The 20854-nt window shown below is 37.2% G+C and overlaps 1 protein-coding gene across 3 annotated transcripts in view; it reads right to left on the reverse strand.

The window, feature by feature from the left end:
• FOXP2 (forkhead box P2) overlaps positions 1-20854 on the reverse strand; it is a 528540-nt gene that overhangs the window by 116111 nt on the left and 391575 nt on the right. The window contains exon 6 of one of the 3 annotated variants that reach the window (XM_060305385.1): positions 1832-1906. The exons of the other annotated variants lie outside the window; for them this stretch is intronic. Coding sequence (XP_060161368.1) covers positions 1832-1906 — 75 coding nt within the window. The remainder of the gene's footprint in view (positions 1-1831; positions 1907-20854) is intronic. 3 annotated transcript variants of the gene reach the window in all.

A 20854-nucleotide genomic window follows, 5' to 3' on the forward strand; every position in this document is an offset into this window, starting at 1 on the left:
ACACGTGGCACAACCTCAGACTCCTGTTCAACACTGCATTCAAGGCAGCCATGAACAATGTGGCATACCTCTGGAAAGACCAATACATTGGTGATCACAAACTATAGATTATAGATTGGGCTATAGATTCAGGCTTGCCATTGAGGAACTGCAGGGCACCTGTGAGCCATTCATTTAATTTCTCCATCGTTTGTTTTTATTCTGAAAACATTTCAGTGAAAATATAAAGATCTGTTGCTGTAGATTTATTTTTCCATCAGTAGAGTAGATAATAATTTTTTAAATGGTAGAAGTAGATTTACATAAAGAACAAACACTATTATTGGTTAAGCCATCTCACTCTTCAGTCTAAAGAAAACAATTTTTCCACTGAAATTATTTTAGGAAAAAGTGTTACCAATTAAGAATACTGCCTGTTCCATTTTTAACGCACTTTTTTTTTAAGTATAATTTTGAATGAATCTTCTTTACTAAGTTAAAATATAGTTATTTTTGAAGTGTGACTTTATTTTCTTCAAAACATAGAGAAAACCTAAAAATTAAGATTATTTTAGTCTTTCACATAAATTTACATAATTTCAGCAAACCTTAACACTGCTTTTTAATTTTTGCTAGTTTTTCAAATGTTATTATTGTAAAGAAAGCTTAGAAGGGCAAACACTTTAGAATTAAAGTGAATGAAATCCCAAACTAGATAATTTCAGATCATTATGAAACCTAATTTCACGTGCAAAATTTATTACCAATCCCCTGCATTCACTATTTCCATAAAATAGTACGTTACTGCCGTTTCCATTTCATTTTTGTTTTGCATCTAACATTTAAAAAATGTTTAAAGTTTATATATTTTCCACAAAGAAGAGCATCCCATGTTAATTTGACTCTATTTTTATTGAGAAAAATCTTTTGTTTTTTCAACTAAGGTATGAAATTATATATTTCTTCTTCATTCAGGAAGACACTGATTATTTGTCTATGAGATTAATTATGTTGTGTTCTACCAATCATAAATTAGGAAATATTAGGTATATGGTAGTAAAAAAAGATAAGTTTTGGGTGAGTCAATTTAGGAATATTCTAGAGCATGGAAACTAAAAAAGTACATCAATTCTTAAGGAAACAAGCAAAAATTCTATATATGAAAATATACGACTTACATATTTAGAGATTCCTTAGGAATACAGGTAGTATCCATGGTAAACAGAAACATGAAGTTGCTCTATTTAAAAATTCTTGAACGGCCACTGCAAGATTGTTATTCATTTCCAAGGCTAACCAGTATGTGAACTGGGTCATGGAAGTAATTTTCATTGGATATTATAGTCTAAAGAGACAAATTACACTCTAGTGACAGAATATGTAAAAAGAGGCCTTGGCATATTTATATGGTAACTTGCAGAACGTGGAACAGGAACTTTTCCCTAAAATATGTATTGTATCTATCCATAGTCTCAATGCACTTATTTGATGCATATCAATACCATCTCATCAAATTATTCCTAAATCTGTTCAAGAAAAGTGTAGTGGTTCAAGAAAAGTACAGAGGTGAAAAAGCCACGTGCTCTCATATATATAAGGTAAACTTTAACGCCATCAACTCACAGAAACGGTGAACTGTATGTATATCTGATGAAACATAATTGAAGCAAGAATATAAGAAGTAATAGAAAACAAACTAATTACATCTGTGCCTTAACATTAGTCATCTCTTGATCATCTGCATCAATGGAAGGTAGCGGCTGCTAGAAAATCACAGACCATCTCTTTAGCAGGGTTGGGTCTATGGCCTTGTGCATAGTAGCTGAATTACTCATTGCCCAGTGTAACTTACTGCAAATGTGTTGTGAGGATGCCCATCACCAGAAGAGTGGCCACAGACACATAATTTTGTTTCTGGAAGCAATTCCTAGATTAAACAAAGAGAATCAGGAGTTGGCTTTTTTTTTTTTTTTTCCCCAATCTTAAGGCTTAACGCTAGTAATGTACATTATCATTTAAGAAAATATTATTTGGATTATTATCTTGGTAGGTTGACCTAGGCAAGACTACTCCACCTTTGTCTCACAGCTAATAATAGTATTAAATAAAATTGAAAAAACAGGAATAATTTGGCAGATGTTAATTTGAATATTTGAACGTACGAAATAACCACTAACCAAAAATTACCGATCATCTACCAGGATACTGACTTAGGAGCCTCACTTCCCACTTCAGAGCTAAAATTATGGCCAATGTTTATTAATAAATATTCCTACAGCTTTAAATGGTACTGTGATTTTAGAGTATGGCATGCTATTTGTCCCTAAAACTTTATCTCTTTTTGAAAAAGCTAACTGTTGACTTGTAGTCAATTATAACCAACACGAATGAACATAAATCCTGTCTTGTCATGAAATGTGAGAACAATCACAAGAATCTCTTTAAATAAACTGCCTTGGCTCTGCATTACTATAACACAAATATTGCCATTAAATACATATTTAAGACTATGGAGCTAAACTCAGTAATCTCTGTTAAAACCTGTTGAATTGTGTCATTTGTATTGAAAATTACTCTATACACTCAAATGAATAGTTTGTGTTTTTATCTGTAAAAGTAAAGTGATTATTTATTGATAAATGACATGGAATGTCATTTTTTACCTAAGTAGCATCAGACATTTCAAAAGATTTTGTCTGAAGGGCAAAGGGATTACACTGCATTTGTGTAGACCATGTGACAACACATCCTTAGACTTCATGTATGATATGAAAGGATGATCCCCATTCATAAGATACACAAGGGAAATTATATCAGAAAACAAGAAAAGCAAGGAGGGATGTGGTAGGGGTGTCAGGGAGTATTTGTAGTGGTTTGATGCATGTAAATATTACATCTTATAAATAATTCTTTTCAAATACATCTCTGAAGTTCAGGGGATCTGTTTGAGAAACAGATTGTACATGCTTTACATGACTATATGCCATTTTCTTCAAGATAAGAGCAACATTAATTTAAACAGAAAAAAAAATGGCTTCCAAAATATTCTTTCCCTTCAATTTCCTATGAAGAAGTATGTCACCTGATGCTGGCAGATGAGGATGAAGAAAAACCGTTCAAGTTATATTTTACTGTCAGAATCCAACAAACACTTTTTCATCTAAATTATTTTGTCAACAGCCTTGTAGTACCCTTGCTAACCTTATTTGGCACCAGTGCATAATTAGATACACAGGGGTGTGACTCCAATTGAAGGTGTTGGCATTGAAGCACTCTGTGAAAATATTAACTATGAGGTTAACTCCAATTTTCTCTTCTTTAATTAAATGCACATGGTACTAATGAGGTAACCTACTGTTCCTTGATAGCACTAATTAGCTAAGAGGAGAGTACACTCTCACACTGCAATTTAAACCTAAAAATAAGGTTGAAATATGCTAATTGCAGGCAATTTAAAACAGTACAAGTTGAAGAACTAGTCATAATAAGAGAAACTGACTGCTTTACAGCTAGGCAGCTGTAACTTTGGTTAAAATCAAAACAAGCCACACGATTTTTGGACTGCTATTTAAGGAGGTCATAAGCATCCTAAAAAAAAAAAGAAATGAAATGCTACTCCGTACCACAGCAATGAACCAGATTAACAAAAAATCCTCAGATCGACACTCATCTACCTAAAACCAAAAATCAGTGAGCATCATGAGAACTCCAAAGGTGCCACAACACTATATTTAGTACAGAAAATGAAACTTCATAAATAAGCAACATCACCTTAAGCTCTTTCAAGAGCACCCAAATTAAATATTGTACTTTGTGTCTAACATAGACAAAACATGTCAGGTGCTGAAGATCTGCCATCCCAATCACAGAGTCTGAAGGGAGGGTATAGAGATGATTAAGAAACAGGACATTTCCAGACCAGGTACAAGTGCACTGATAAAAATACACAAAAGATGTTATGACATAAAATGCTGTAGGCATCATTTAAAGGATACAGGTGCCAAAATTATCAGAAGGATTTCATTATAAGAAGGAGATTTTTGCTACTTTTCCTCTACAGATTAGAGCTCTGTGATGGGCGTAGCCTGAAGCTTCACTGTGAGAGAATATTCTCCATTCTCAGCTCACGTGACTCAGAAACATAATTTCAGTAAATCTAAGTATAATCCAAACATATCTTCTTTAATTGTGTCTCAGACATTTCCCCAATATGATTTTAACTGATAACCATTGAGATAACTTTGACATAAAACAAGATTCTGAAGGACCTTCTGAAGCCATGACATATTTTTGTTCATCAGAAACTTTGTTTGACCAAAGCAATCATTGCCTGACAATGCCAAATCATTCCTGTTATCATAGATAAAAATGCAGCACATTAAAATGATACTGTCATTAATCTATCCTTAGGGACAAAAGAGATAGGACTGTCCCACAGTAAGGACACACAGTGACATTTCTGCCCTGTCATTTTGCATGCAAAATTATAAGATATATACAGTTTAAATAATCAAAAGAGTTGAGCAAGGAATAGAAATAGAGTTAAAAAGCAAAATTTATGAACAGAGAAAGTCAACTTAATCTTATGTTTACTGAAGAACAATACCCTGGAAAAAAGCAAACCATTTGAAAGGCACAGGCTTTTAAGTAACTCCCAACTAATAACTCCAGGAGTTAAAAGTATGTGAGAATAAACTCTGCACTGCCATTAGCCCGTCATCATGTCTTGCCAAAAAGCCTGGTTGAAGAAACTGCTTTGAAAACCCACCCAGCTTCTTCTCCTGGCTGTCCTAGAGCTTTCTACAACAGAAGGAGACAGAATGTTGGCAAGAGACGCACTAATCAACCTCCGACCAACCATGCTTGAACAGATCCATGAAGCTGCAGGTCTGTGAAGGAGTAGCAAGGCGAATGAAATCAGACAGTCATTTAGAAATGGGTCTCCTGGAGGAAATCTGACACAATCTAGCAAATCACAGGGCAACACAATGTGAATCGATGTTTTAAGTGTTTGCATCTGTTTCAAATAAGCACCAAAGAACCTTTTAACAGTGAAAAGGCCAGGACAGTGTACTGGAATGGGCTTTCAACATTAACTTCAGAGGGAAACTATTCTTCTGTTAAATATGGATCATTGCAATTTTCTGTTAAAACAATAAAGACTTCAGTGTTCAGTGTTGGAAATAAGAATACTAGCTCTGGAGACAGTCTGCCAGGGTTCAGATCCTGACTCAACACTTGCTAGTAGTGTGACCTTGAGCAAGTTACTTCGCTCTTCTGGCCTCTCTCTCTAGAAAGGGGGTAGTAAGTAACAACGTCCTAGGGTTGTTAAATACACTGATTTATAAAGTACTTAGAATAGTGCTGGTACCCATATACCTAATGTTTCTTAGCTATGTAGTTAATATTTATTAGCTATCATTATTGCTTCAGAACATTCAATTTCTTTCAAATAAAAAATTATTAAAGTCCTACTGTGTATAAAACACACTGTAAAGGATGCAAAAATTCCCAAGACATTCTATCCGCATTCAAATAGCTTTCCGTCTCCTGTTGGACTTCATGATACAAATCAAAGCCTCTTCCATATGAATAAAAAATATTTTTTCTCTTTAGAAGCCTGGTGTGGCAAAGCAAAAAGTTAATATGAGGGTGTCTGCATTCAGTGACAAGGTGAAGTGACTTCTAAGAAATAATATAATTTTTGCAAAGTTGATGAAGGTATATTTTCATAGAAAAATAGGAAAGTATTATATATTGATCTTTCCTAATGAATGAAAATATTTTTAAATTATAATTTTTCTTGAAGCTGGCTGAAAATGGGATCAAATTTTTCTTTAATATGTTTAAAACTTTAGTGTCTTATAAAATTTGGGGTAAAATGATATCTGAATGGAATAGTGATCTACATTTTAAAGGTGCAAAAATTTTAAAATAGTGTTCGGCCAGTCAAGAAATGTGGATACTCTTTTTTCCTTTTTTTTTTGTGGTGCGCGGGCCTCTCACTGCTGTGGTCTCTCCCACTGCGGAGCACAGGCTCCGGACGCGCAGGCTCAGCGGCCATGGCTCACGGGCCCAGCCGCTCCGCGGCACGTGGGATCCTCTCGGACTGGGGCACGAACCCACGTCCCCTGCATCGGCAGGCGGACTCTCAACCACTGCGCCACCAGGGAAGCCCTTTTTTTTTTTTTTTTTTTTAAGAAATGTGGATACTCTTGACCTAGTATGAAAAAGGAATAAAATTAAACGGTTAACTGGGCTTCCCTCCACTCTAACTGTTCTGTTTGTTGGCTTGGTTGGCTATCTTTAGGCCGTTCATCACATCTGATGGAGACTGTCCCAGGGACAGTGGGGCCAGAGTTGTGCCAGGGTGATATGTGTTGGCTTTGCAAATTCAAATTACTTCGTCTATCCCCAGCCCACCTCCGAAAAACAGACTAAAAGCTGCCTAGCCCTGACAGAGGAGGTGAAGAAAAGAGAACTGCTGTCTGGCAAACATTATTTCATAAGACCAGTAGATCTGAGTAGGTGGTATATTGTTTGGAGTCAGTCAACGAGGTGCAGGGACCATGTACCCCACAGGACCAAACCAGTATGAGCACATGCCCGAAGACTCTTCATTCTTCATTCTGAACAAGGAGCAAGTCCGCCTTACTTCCTTCTGTGGCACTGACTACAAAACCCATATGGTATTGAGGAGAATAGGATGCAGCCATTAAAGAATCACTTCGCAGAGAAAGAAAACAGAGCCCAGGGAGCTGAAATTATTTACAAAAGCTCATGCTTTTATTTATTTTTTAAGGCTGCTGTGCATCACAATAGCCTACTGGAACAGGTTCTCAAACGTTAGCATGTAAAGGAATGTCTGGATGAACTGTTATAATTGAAAATTCTACACTTCTAGGGACTCAGATTCAAAAGATCTGAGATAGGGCCCATGAATATGCATTTTAACAAGCATCTTGGTGACTGTGATTTAGAGCTTCCATGATTACACTTTGAGAAATATTGTCTTCTGTGTTCAGGATATTTGTGGGACAGGTAATTTCTCATTCTTTTATTCCATTATTCAGTCAGTGAACATTTTTCAGTACCTACTGTGTGCAATAAATTATGTTAGCCACGTGGATATACAAATGAATGAAAATTGTCCTTGGTTTCAGAGGAGAGCGGGAGGAAAAGCCTTGTAAACTAGGATACAACTGAGTAAGTGTTATTTGCATCTTGAACCCTTTGACACTCCATTCAAGTCAAGAATGGCCTCCTCAGAAAAAAATTTAATTGCATAAAATAAAATGTAAGAAGTTAGAAAGGAAATCAGTTATGTTGAAATTCAGATTTCAAAATATTTAAAAAGCCACATTTGTGAAATATTACTAAATGTGCTTCTCTGTAAATACATTAAATAATAAGATACAATGTCAGGTTTAATAACCACTCTAATTTTTAAGTAGTAATAAGCATAACTAATGTTTCTAGATATTTTTGCCAACAGATGAAAACATCTGTAATTTTTTTTGAGGACGATGTCACAGATACTGCCAATACTATTGTGGTTTGTTACCTACATTCATAATAGAAGAAAATATGAAGTTTTAATTAGAACTGAAAGTGAGAATACTTTCTCCTCCATTCATATTCATAGACCTCCTGAATTCTACCCATGGATCCTAGGTTGAGACAACATTAGAGAGAAACGTACTGTTGAAGAGGTAAAAAGTACAGTTCCATTGTACTGGAAGAATGTATTAAGAATGAGGAATTTATTACTCTAAAAAGAAAGACGTGGAAAGGAAGAAAGGGAGAATCCAAAAGATTTAGAATTGTACTTGAGAAATGTGATCATGTGGCTATGGCTGGAGTGTGGTATGGATGAGGACGGAGGTGAGAGAGAAGACTGGAAAGCTGGGACTATGAAAAGTTCTGCCCATCAGACAAAGGGAATTTCTGTCATGTCCTGAGGTAAAGGGCAGGAGCAAATTTTCTTTTCTTTTCTTTTTTTTTTTAAATTTCACTTCCATCCATTTTTTATTTATTTATTTTGGGCTGTGTTGGGTCTTCATTTCTGTGCGAGGGCTTTCTCTAGTGTGGCAAGCGGGGGCCACTCTTCATCGCAGTACGCGGGCCTCTCACTATCGCGGCCTCTCTTGTTGCGGAGCACAGGCTCCAGACGCGCAGGCTCAGTAGTTGTGGCTCACGGGCTTAGTTGCCCTGTGGCATGTGGGATCCTCCCAGACCAGGGCTCGAATCCGTGTCCCCTGCATCAGCAGGCAGATTCTCAACCACTGCGCCACCAGGGAAGCCCGAGCAAATTTTCTTTTAAGGAGACAAGAGAAAAGCATGAGGGTGTGGGCTTAGACTGGAATTGGGAAAAACTGGTAGCTGGTAGCCTAAGATGCCCAAAGGTTCACCAGAGAGTTATTTATGGTCTGGGCTGAATGAAGAGCACTGAAAGTAAGAACAGGATACTGAATTTGACGAAAGGCTAACTTCCAAGGATTTGAAGACTACCTGAGTGATAGAGTGAGAGAGTGAAGGATAAGGGACACTGGGAGTAGGCTGTGATGTCACCAGCAAGATATGAGGATGCAAGAAAAAATGGTTTTTAAGGAATACAGGAGAATGTGCTTTAACTGAAAATACTAGAAATACTATAGTAGATCTTACTGCAGGACATCCAGGTAGTTATTTCTAGCAAACATTTGAGTATAGCATAAGCCTCAAGTTCAGGAGACAAGGCAAGATATATAGAGATCTGAGACCTTCTGTGGTGGTGACCCCACAGGAAGTGGATAAGTTCTGTCACTGAGATCGTCTAAAGGAATGGTTCTCAACCTGTGCCATGTGCTAGCATCACCTGGGGAGCTTTGAGTCAATACTGATGCTGGGCTCCACCACCTTCAGCTTCTGATTGTATTAGGCTAGGATGGCGCTCAGGCACCTCAGGTAATGACAATATGCAGCCAGAGTTTAGCTCCACTGATATAACAATTGAACATAAAAAGTTATGGACAGAGATGAGGAAAGCCACCAAATTAAGAGGACTGGTGTCAAATGTCTCAAGTGTTCTGACAGGGTCTAGTAGGATGGGACTTTGACTTGAATACAACTCTCAGAGGTTGTCAGTGATACTCAAAAGAATAATTTCAGAATGGGAGTGGTGATAGAGACATAATATAATAAGTCAAAGAAGGAATAGAGATTGAAGGGTAACCAATTCTTTCCAAATTTTAATGATGAAGGAAAGGAGTGGGTTAGGAAGAGTGCCTGATATAAAACAAAGGTTCAAATAAGATTTTGTTTTGTGGGTGTTTGGTTTTTAAAGACAGGAAGACTCACAGAAAATGGGAGACTGAAGATACAGGAGAGCAGCTGTGAGGCTGACATGACAAGGTCGTAGGAAAGGCTGGGCAGGGCAGGAATCAAGTTGGCCTTGGAGAAAAGATCTCACTGTGATACAAAAGGGCATAAAGAGAGGTGCCAATATGAGTTTGTTTTAGGAGTGGAGATGAGAGAGGCAGAGGGAGATCTTACTTGGTGGCCTCTGAATTTTATCTCTGAAGGAGGAGACAAAGTCACTGGGACTAGGGGCTCCATGTGAGATGTAGGAGCTGAAAGGGGACAGTTAAGGCAGGAAGCTGGCGTAGGGAGGGGGGAGTGAGGAGTTTAGAAACGATTGCTAAACAGTGATGAAGGCTAAGGTGAAGTTGTGGACTCAATACTGCCTGATACTGTGATTTTCTGTAGGAATATCCAGTAGCTTGCTTGGGAGTAGGAGTAAGGAAAGCCACAGTCTGGAGAATGGAGAGCAAGGTCAGAGTGAACGATACAAAACAGCGAGAGTTTCTTTAATGTCATCATTAATCATGGGATACAGTTGGCTCAGGAAGCCATGTAGGTGGGCATGGGCGTGGTGATGTGGAGAGGATGATAAGGAAGAGCAGTGCTTATGATCAGAATGGGGATTCCTTAGGTCTACTAACTCAGACTGATTTTAAAAAATTGGTCCAAGGACATACAGAATATTGTTGAAGGTACTGATTATTAAAAGTTTATAATTTTCTGCTTGTTTTCTTCATGGATCAGTGTAAATTTTTTTTTTTTTTTTTTGGCGGTACGCGCGCCTCTCACTGTTGCGGCCTCTCCCGTTGTGGAGCACAGGCTCCGGACGTGCTGGCTCAGCGGCAATGGCTCACGTGCCCAGCCGCTCTGTGGCATGTGGGATCTTCCCGGACCTGGCCATGAACCCGCGTCCCCTGCATCAACAGGCGGACTCTCAACCACTGCGCCACCAGGGAAGCCCCAGTGTAAATTTTTTAAAATAGTATATTTTCTTTTCCTTGATAAACATGCCAAATTATACCATTCACTGGTAACAAACTCAACATGAAAGTCCAAATTTATGAAATTAAATTAGGGATTCCTATTTCCTTAATTATTCAAAATAAAAATGTAGTTAAGGTTGTATTTATGTAAACAGAAAGAGAACTCGTCTAAAATAAATTTGATTTTTATATAATCCTTAGGAACATATGTATTAGTGAATCTGCATGTACAAATGTGTTACTAGGTGCTACCTCCCTACAGTTCCCTATTGCTATGTGTTTCCTTACTGTTGAAAGAGTAGAGTTCTTTGAGAAAAAAACTATTGTCGAGACCATGCTACAATCTTGTAGCAAACCAGCTCAGTGACTACAGAGGAAATCTGTTGATCTTCCCTACCTGGAATCTATTCCTCTTTTTGCTAACAACACCAAAGTTTTTCTTGGGGGACCATCCCCATTCTGCACCCCAGCTCCCAACGTCATATGCAAATTGGTAGGACTGGCTCAAGGGTAGGTGGCTGCTACAAATAGGCCAATCAGATTCCCTCTCTCAGTAACTGATTCTTGAGAATAATGAACAGGAATTCATCCAACCTAATGCTGGGACCCCACAGAGCCTGTCCAACAATCTTGCTTTTGCTTCTTATCTTTCTGTGACCAGATTTTTGTTTCATTTTCCCTTGGATTTTGTGACCAATTCTGTATCTTTGAACAGATCCCACTTTTTTGTTTAAGTTGTATGTGTATTTCTGTGACTTGAAGTCGGAGAAATAAACTAACAAGAATACTTCAAAATGTTTCAATCAATGATCTCACTGCCAAAATTAGGATTAAACTTTGATAGCCTTTAAATTAAGTTTTGGAGCAAATTTTAGGTTATAATCCAAAGACAAAAGAGACAAAAGATAAGGCTGGAAGTCATGATCTTGGCCACCTCATGTTTTACTAGTTGCAAAATTAAGTGAAGTAATCACAAATTGCTGTCATAATGTCAGCTTTATAAATCTTTTCCTCTCTTAAAATGTCAGCTTGTATAATCAGACTTTCTATTCTGCAAAACACAGTTTAATATATAAAAATGGCAAAATAAAACATTAGGTTAAATTTTAAAATATCTGCACAGGTACATTTATTAATGTATTGATTCTTGATGGGCATTAGGATTTTTATTTTTATCATAATTTAAGATTACATACTCATTTGTTTTCCCTTGTTCAACAGATTCTAAATTATTTCTTTTCCTTTTTTAAAAAAAGAAAGGGTAGGTAAACACTAGCAAAGAAAGTTTAGTGATGGCTATTGTCTCAATCCACATACCACATATTTGGAGGATTTGAGATTGTAAAGTACTTAATATTAATCAATTAAATCCACTGACATTTCTAAAATAAATTCGATCCCCATTTCACAGCTTAAAAGAACTGAAGAATTAACAAAGATTACACAATATAACAGTGTCGAACTCAGATTTTTCACCCTGGTTTTCGTCAATCCCCTTCTTATTCACCTCAGAAAGCTGCCATCATAACTGGCACTAATTGGCACCCTTGTTAGGAACCTCAGCAGAGGAGCAAGGAATAGAAAAGATATGGACACCTCTCATCCACAGAGCCCAGCTGTCTGCAGAGGTGAGGCTGAGCTCAAGGATGGGGCAGATGACCCGGCGCCGTCTGTGAGAAGAGTAAGACCTACACCTGTCCACTGACTACTTAGACAACTTGAATCTCCAGGGACGTTAATCAAGTGTCTTTCATGCACCTAAAGTCACTGGAAAACAAAAGATGCCTGTAGTGCTCCTACAAGTGATGTACGTATTACATTCTAAGAGGAGATGAAGACAGCAGTCAACAGACACTTCTGGCATGAGATACTCATGCAGAATACTGGTAGAATATTCTATTTTTGTTCTATGCTTGTTTGCTTTGTTCAAGAGAATATGTTAAGCTCTTCTTAAAAAAATAAAATAAAACAGGGAGCTGGATTTCTCATGATCATCGTGGAGAATGGAAGACAGCATTTTAAGTTATACAGTAATTACTTAATAGATAAAGAAGATGGATTCTATGCATAGGATTTTCCCCCTGGGTATATTGGGGCTAGGCAGAAGTAGCTTATGCTCACATAAGAGTAATAGTCCTTAGGTTTCTGCTCTTTTTCTGCTGTAATCAAAAGAAAATACAGATGTCTCTTGTTGCCTTAAGGTTAGGTGAGGTAGTAGAAGGTAAGAAACAGGCCTGGGTAAAACAACTTTCCTTATTGAATGAGAAAGCATTAAGAAGTGGATGGTGTACAGGACATGTAGGTGCTTGAAGCTACCTGTTGATGATGGGGGGCTACTGACTGACTGTAGTTCGTTCAGTATTTTATTCACCAAAGATTTAAAGACCATCTAGTTGCCACTTACAGTAAAGGGTCTGACTCCATTTCTTATCTGACTGTTGACTTTTTAGGCCTCAACCTCCCTTTCCCCTATGGCTCCACATCTGGACAGAAAACTTGTGCATGCACCTCCACCTTTGCCACTGAGGGAAATTTAAAACACTTGTTCAAGTGATCTTTTCCCCAGCTCGCCCCATAGCCATTATACAGACCCAGCCTACACCCTCTACTATCCCAAGCCAGCCTGGACCTGCTTGTGCCCCATTGGTTCTCCCCCAGCGTCTCCCATGTGAGTAATCAAATTTCTCTCAAATTCTCTTGGTGTGTTGAGTGTCATCAGCTTCGACATCTAAACTAAATTTTGGGTGGGGTTCTCTCTCACTTCTGCAGGATACTACAGAAAACTACTTACTAGGTTAAGAATGGGGATGCAGGGTTAAGTAGGAGTCCCTAACCCAAAGAGGTTAGAGACGAATTGGGAAGACAAACTACTAGTGAAGGGTATCATAATAAGTGCTATGACAGATAGATGCACAGGGTTCTATGGGAGTACAGAGGAAGGGTACTTAGTACTTACATGGCAGACAGTGGATAGCAAAGCATTTTAGACTAGGTGATAATAAATGGACATTAGTATACAAATGGGTGTGAGGTGGGTGTAGGTGGAAAGCATTCAAGACCAAAGAAGCAGCCGTTATGAAGGCTTGAAGATACAGGGGCCCCTGCATCATTCAGAGAAACACTGATAATCCAGCAACGTCAGAGAAAATAGTGCTAGGCAAGAGAGGGTGGCAGGGATGGAGACAGAGAGTCAGAAGCCAGATCTCCAAGTGCATCATGGAAAGCAAAGTGGCCCTTAGGTGCTTCAAATTTCTCATAATTACATGTGCACACCACCTGATTTTCGCTTGGAGGATTAAATGAAGGGTCAAATACATGAACACATTTCTTAGGTATTTAGAGTCATATTACTACAGTCTTGAAGTAGTAACTGTGACCAATGCAGAAGAGCACAAGATATTCTTTTAAATCTCAATGATGGCAAGAAATAACTTTTTTTCCAGGAACTCCCCTTCCTCTTCCTTCCAGTCAGTTGCTTTCCTAGGACTCTGCATATGTTTTATTCCTTAATATTCTTTCCCTAATTTTTTAAGTACATGAGTAAATTATAGTATGTTTAAAGTCAGTTCAGTAACAAAATTCCACTTGGAAAATTCTGCTTCCAAGAATACAATGTACTAAAATGTAACTTATCTGAATTGCATTCCCATAAAGGTACCAACATAAACTAACTTACATTCTGTATTACCAAGCAAAAATTAAGGAAATTTTACATAGCAGTATAGTTTCATCTTCAAGAGAGTTTTGTGGTAAGCTAAATGGAAAAATTTGGAAAACAGAAAATCTCATTTCAATTTTATAGTGCAGCACTAAGAGAAATGAAATAAACATTTTAAAATTTGGGATTCAGGAGAAAAAAGGAATGCTTCACATTAGATTTAACTGGATACTGCCCCTTTCTTTGCTATTTGGGGCATTCAGAATACAATTTCACAGATGATATATTTTTCTTAATGTGATTTTCAGAGTACATCTAATGGAAAATGCCTGGTTAGGATTAAGAGACATAGTACAGATGTTAAACTACATTTGCATGCAATTATTTCTAAAACAAATGCCAGGGTACAGAGCCTACTGAAATGCCTTTCAGGATGGCTGGCACATGTATTAAACCAGCTTCCAATCTCTGAGTAAGTCTATATTCTGAATATTTCAAATCAGACACTGAGCACAGAATAAATCTTTGTTTTTTACCTTGAGGCATTGTCCAGGAACGTATGGACATAGGGTTAGAGCCCAAGGATTCAGGGTAGGGACTTGGCATTTCTTAAAGCAAAAGCTTTTCTTGCTCAATGTAAAAACTGCATTTCATGTATTAATTTCAATTGCTGAAAAAGTAAAATGACTACAAAACAAGTTAAAATAATAATAGGGGGAATAAAACAGAAAGTAATAGATTAGATATACTGTATAGCTTTCAACCTGGTTTAGGGTTTTTCTTCAAAAGGCAATACAAAATATCTATAAAGTTATTAATTTTTTTTTGTTAGTAGACATCTCACTTTAGCTGATGGTCTTGCAGCAATATACTTTTAAGCATCAAAGTAGAAGTAAGAAACTCCTATTCAAAGTACTTCTGAAATGCCTCTGCCACCAACTTTATCGGAAATATCAAAAGCAGTGAGGGTACAACAAGGAAGCATTCATTGCTTTGCTTATGTAGGGCACTATACCTTCATAGAGGCACTAACCCTAGATGTCCTTGGAGTCTGTGGCTTGGGCAAGACCTATAACTACCTTTTGGTGATCCTTCCCGTGAGAATGCATTTTTGGACTAGGACTTGAATCAATGAACAAAGCCTGAGGAGCCATTGCTACGTCTGTTATGTATCAAAACAAAACACTGTATCATACTTTCATTTGTTCAAGTTCAGAAAGTACCAGCATCTCTTTTACTGTATGCTTTTCTCCTTAGGGGGGAACAATTCAGATCATGGTCACCCCTAGGAATTTATGAGGGGCCTGAAGGATGTGGCAGTTCCTTTTCTGATCCCTGCAGGGGAAGCAGCAGCAGCCCTTGGATCAGCTACTTTTTATCCACTGTTGGTCTCAGTGGCAGCTCCTTTTCTTGCCAATAATGATAAATGATAGACTCTTTAATGAGGAATAGAGACTGCAAGCTGCACTTACAGAAGCTCATCTTGTTGGCATCTCTGATTATCATTCTCTCCCCATCAACCCTTTCCCCCCTCTTGATCATGATGTGAGGTAGAGAGGCAACCTGAAGGAAGAGGACCAATTATTAAAAAAACAGCACTCTTTCCAACAGAAAATCTCTTACCATTTGATATTAAAACTCTCATGACGCCAAGAAAACCTCCAGTAGAGGTTCGGGACTGCCACTCGCTTTTTCTTTTCCGTATCAAAAGATAATTCCCCATATTCATGGGTGAATATCTAACTTCATTACCAAGTCCCACTGCCTTCTTAACAGTGCTTCCCAACAGCTGGGGATGATGAGGTATAGGAGAGAAAGGAATAAAGGAAGTCAGAGTCACTCCAGTAGAATCTTCTAGTGGTAGTGGTGATGGAGACTGCTTTCATGGGGGAGGCCCCATGCGTCCCTCCAATCCCTTCCCTTCATCACCACTGCTTTATCTTAACCACAGATTGATCTGGATTCAAAACAACAAAGACATTCAAGAAAAGGTAGTTTTCATATTTGTCATCCCCCTTATTTTGATCATGTTTTCTAAAAACATAAAATCTGAGATATTTTAAACAGCAATTAAGGGATGCATGTTATCAGTGATTAATGGCAAGGTAAGAGGCGCAGGAATTGGAATCAGACTGATTTGAATTCACATCCCAGCTCAAACCACCAGCTACATGACCTTAGATAATGTAATTTAACCTTTCTGAGGCTCAGTTTCTTATTCTGTGAAATGAGAAAGCAGAAATACATTACCAGATATAAAAAGTAAGCCTGAATATATGTCAAGTGAAAATAAAATCATAAATGCTTTAGGACTTTTCTTTTGTTAGAGAAAAAGAGGCATTGAAAAAGGATGGGAACCTAAGAAATGTGATTTCTCTAACATCTCTGGTTGACACCTCAGCCTTCCTTTTCACTGGCCTAGTCACCCACATTATATTCCGATATAATGGCCAACAAACTTGTCACTAAGAGGCACAGGAGACCAGCTAGGGACTAAGATAAAGCCCTTTTTTGGGCAGAGCTGTAGGTGTATCATGACATTGGGCACGTATAAAATCCTCACACAGATACATGAATGAACTAGCAGTAAAAGCCTGCTCTGTATTCATAAAACATGGTTAAAAATACCAACATTAGTGTTTAAACATTTCAAATATTAAAATACAACGGAAGGCAACTAGATTCTATGAGGTAAGATTATTATTAAATTAAATATAATGCAATTTCTCCAAAGAATATATTTCTTGAGCCTTTAGATCCATAGAGATGGAAAGCTGAGATGAGTTCTGAATTAGAAAAGACAGAAGGAGATCAAAAGCTATCAGAGTAATCACTATGTACCACAATAAAAAAGAAAATAGTAGTCTCGTGCCAAAATGAACTCAAACTTACACAAACCTCCATGACTATATATGTACTAAAAATAATATAGAATTGTCATTTTTTATGTGTGGAAGAGTTTACTGGGAAAGAAAATGTCAGATTTTAGAATTGTGTTATTGTCTATTAGAAATTATTCATTTCTAAGCCAGGACCAAGTTTCCATTACCCAATAGCTGCTCTCAAGAATGAAGCTAATTTACATTTAAAATAGTACAGTCTACTCTTTAAAAGCACAATGGTAAACACACCAATTTGACAATTACATTAATATGAGTATTTGCATAATCTGTCTCCCACACCTGTTCTTAATTTGAAGCAGCTGCAGGACAAATCACATCATACTAATCTCAATGGGTACCTGCATGTTCCAAACAATAATGCATGCATGCTATTTTTTGAAGATATTTTATTTTTAAAATGTTTCCTGACTTAAAAAAATGGTAAAAGTTTTGTGGAAGCCGTAATATTTATTTGGTTACTATTAATTAGTGGAATAAGTATAATACCAAATAATTCTATCCCTTACATTTTTGGCCTCTTCTGTTACTGACTTATGATAGTACTGTCTGGAGTTATTTTTCTTAAATAATATGTATTTACATGGAAAAGGATTAAAAAGAACAATAAAAATATAACTAGAAAACTTCAGTAAGGAATATAATCCTTATATATAACTAAGAGCAAATGCATTAATGGAGAATCACGCAAAGTCTGCAGATCATCTGGAGATGTATGTGCAGCTCAGATAATTATGGCATCTTTTGGAACACCTTTTCAAAACTGGGTTCCATTTATGTTTTAACAATAATACATCAGAGTTTAACAAGCAGAAATCTACTTTCATCCTTTAAAGGGTCCAGCTGTGTTTGTGGGTATTCACATGCTCAGTGCCATCAGAAAGGAAGTCAGTTTATTACTAATACATATTCTTGTACTTGGTGTATTTAAATCATTCACTAGATTCCAACTGGTGGAATATAAGACACCCATGTAATCTGTCAACAAAATTGTCTCTCTCTAATCTTCTATTATGAATGGAAAATGAAGTTAGAGCTTTCTAAAGATGTTATTTATTTCCTGAAAAATGAATGAGAGCATGCACAGTAATGAACGGGAGCAATCAACAAAACTGATCTGTGTATTTATATGCTGTTGACCTCTGAAGAGGTAAACACTGACTGGCTGAATTCTTAGTTCACTATTTCATTTAGGATTTTATTTTTATAAGTGTTTTCATTCTATTAGAAGGAAAAATACTAAAGAAATTAATTGTAGCTTACATTTCTATTACATTTTCATGCACATTATTTAGTAATTCTCACCATATAAGAGAAAACAGAGAGTCAGAGGAGTTGACATGATTTGCCCAAGTTCTCACAACACTGTAACAGTGTTATGGTCCAGGCATCCTGAACCCAGCTCTATATTCCTTCCCATAACTCATGGAGATTGATTTGAACGAATAATAGCTATTATGATAAATAAATTGTAGCAAACATTATTATTATTTTTTCCAGTACGCGGGCCCCTCACTGTTGTGGCCTCTCCCATTGCGGAGCACAGGCTCCAGAGGCGCAGGCTCAGCGGCCATAGCTCACAGGGCCCAGCCGCCCCGCGGCATGTGGGATCCTCCCGGACCGGGGCACGAACCCGTGTCCCCTACATCGGCAGGCGGACTCTCAACCACTGCGCCACCAGGGAAGCCTGCAAGCATTTTTACTAATGAAATAGTTTAAAGTTTTTTTTTTATTTCACAGTATCTGAAGTATTTCAACTCATGGCTTCAAGTGTACTAGAAAACACTGTTTCAAAAGTGACTATAATAACAGAATTGTTTTCTATTTAGATAAATAGATTGCAAATTCTTACTAAGAACCAAGACTAGTTACTCTAGGAGTATATAGATAATTTTTATTACTATATAATTTAGGCAATAAAGCCAAGTTATAGTGATTGTGAGAGAAGCAATTTCCACAGTTGTGACCTCTACATAATTATATTTCTAAATATTCCTTATTTTATTTTTCTTCATTAGAAACCTTACATATACAATTGAGCACACAGAAAAGTACTCTAAATAGATAAGCTGGCATGTCATGGGGGGGCACGTAGAACATAATGGGATGAAAACTATATTTGTGTGTGATTAATATGCACATTGTATAATATTCTAACAACAAATTTCACTTTTTCTCTGAGTTATCAGAATATTTTAACTTCAGTAAATGAGTCATAAATTTCCAAATTTTAAAATAATCTTGTTTCTTTTTGTCTGTGCTATTAAGGCGAAAACTAACTCGTTATCAAAGTTAAAAGCTTTCTGACATGTAATAAAGAAGGCTGATTTTTCTGTAAATATAAGCTGCTATAAAGGTATACACTTTTGCTAAAAGCAAAGCATTAGGATAATAAATTTTTAGAGCTAGAGACGAGTCAAATCCCCTCAGTTGACAGAAGCGGAAAATGAGGCTCCACTGCCCTGCCTTCCCCAGAGTCATACAGTACTGAGTGCTGGAGTCGGTCCTGGAACCCAGAGTCCCCCATATAGCAGAGTCTGGCCTCTTACCGCTACAGCAAAGCATGAACCGAGCAACAACAGGTCAGTTACAAACAGGCTCGTGCTTTTCCATGGTCCTAAACGAAGCTGTACGCCAACAACTGGATGCAAATGATTCTTATGTTTAAAAAGAAACTACCAAATATAAAACTGCATTCATTTCTAGACTGGCATGATGCTGTCATGTGGACGCACACACAAATGCTGGTAAGCATGTAGATAAGTGTTAATAATATCACTGGGAGGTTGGAATTTGGGTGAATTTGAGTCCTTCATATTCTTCTGTGTTTCTGAATTATTTTTGTAAGCACACATTGCTTTAATAATCACTCAAAATGAGGCTATTTGCAAACTGAAACCAGGACTTAGAACGGTGGCTATAAATGTTTTTCATCAAACATGTTAACTCTTAAAAACCTTCACTGACGTGAGGATTCGGCACATAAGTACTCTGATTAGTCTTATTAAAACAGAATTTATATTCTTCCCTTAGTCTCAGTAATGCAAAAAAATAAATGCCTACTACCCTCGGCATGATAATTTCTTTTGAATGTGAAGAAATTATTAAAATACTTTTTTCTCCCTTTTCTTCTTTTCGATCTGGGTAAACTCCCTTTGTGATCGGCTCTCCCATTTTCCCTTTAACCATCTCTATCATATTACTTGTTATCCTTAGACTCGTTTCCATGCTTCAGTATCCCTTAGACTCTGGAACTCAGTCCTAAACAAATTTTAAAGAACCACAAACAAAGCCTCAGGAGGCACAAAAAATGAAGAAAACCCTACTCTGCTCAGTTTATAAGTGATGGCTGATTCACTAAACACTTAGAGGGGGAAAAAAAAGGCAATTTATTCCATAAAAAGCCATAACTGTCAAGGAGGGTTTTTATTTTTAACCTTAAACCACTGAGTTTTGTTTAAAATGGCTTAGAAGAATGGTTATTATCTTGAATTTTTTATCTAGCCAGATTGCCAACTCTCTGAGGATAGGAACATCTTTGAATCCCCTATGGTACCTGATGTCTGCTTAGCAAAGTATCTAATACACTGAGGGCATTTAGTCATGTTTCTCTGATGGATTGATTGACTGAGGATGTAAATTCTAATACATGGAAGTACTGTAAACCAGTTTCGAAATCTTACTGCTATCTTGTTTTTAGCTTGTAGCTTTTCCACTGGAGCATGGTAATTATTTGTTTCATACGAAATTGTATAAAGTAGACTTTTCCATTTATTTCTACATTACTCCTGAACTCTCTTTTTATTAAATAAATATCTCCTTGAATAGAATAGCAAGCAAAAAGGTCGGGGGACGGGGAATAAAATATATTAACTAACCTGTGCTCTAGTCCAGCAGTGCTGGAAATTCTTGAATGGAATGCCAGATACCATAACTGCATCGATTGCTTAAGTACTCCTTTCTGATGTAGTTCTTAAGAAGTAGTCCTCACT

This window comes from Globicephala melas, chromosome 9, assembly GCF_963455315.2.
Source record: "Globicephala melas chromosome 9, mGloMel1.2, whole genome shotgun sequence".
In the NCBI taxonomy this organism is placed as follows: Eukaryota; Metazoa; Chordata; class Mammalia; order Artiodactyla; family Delphinidae; genus Globicephala; species Globicephala melas.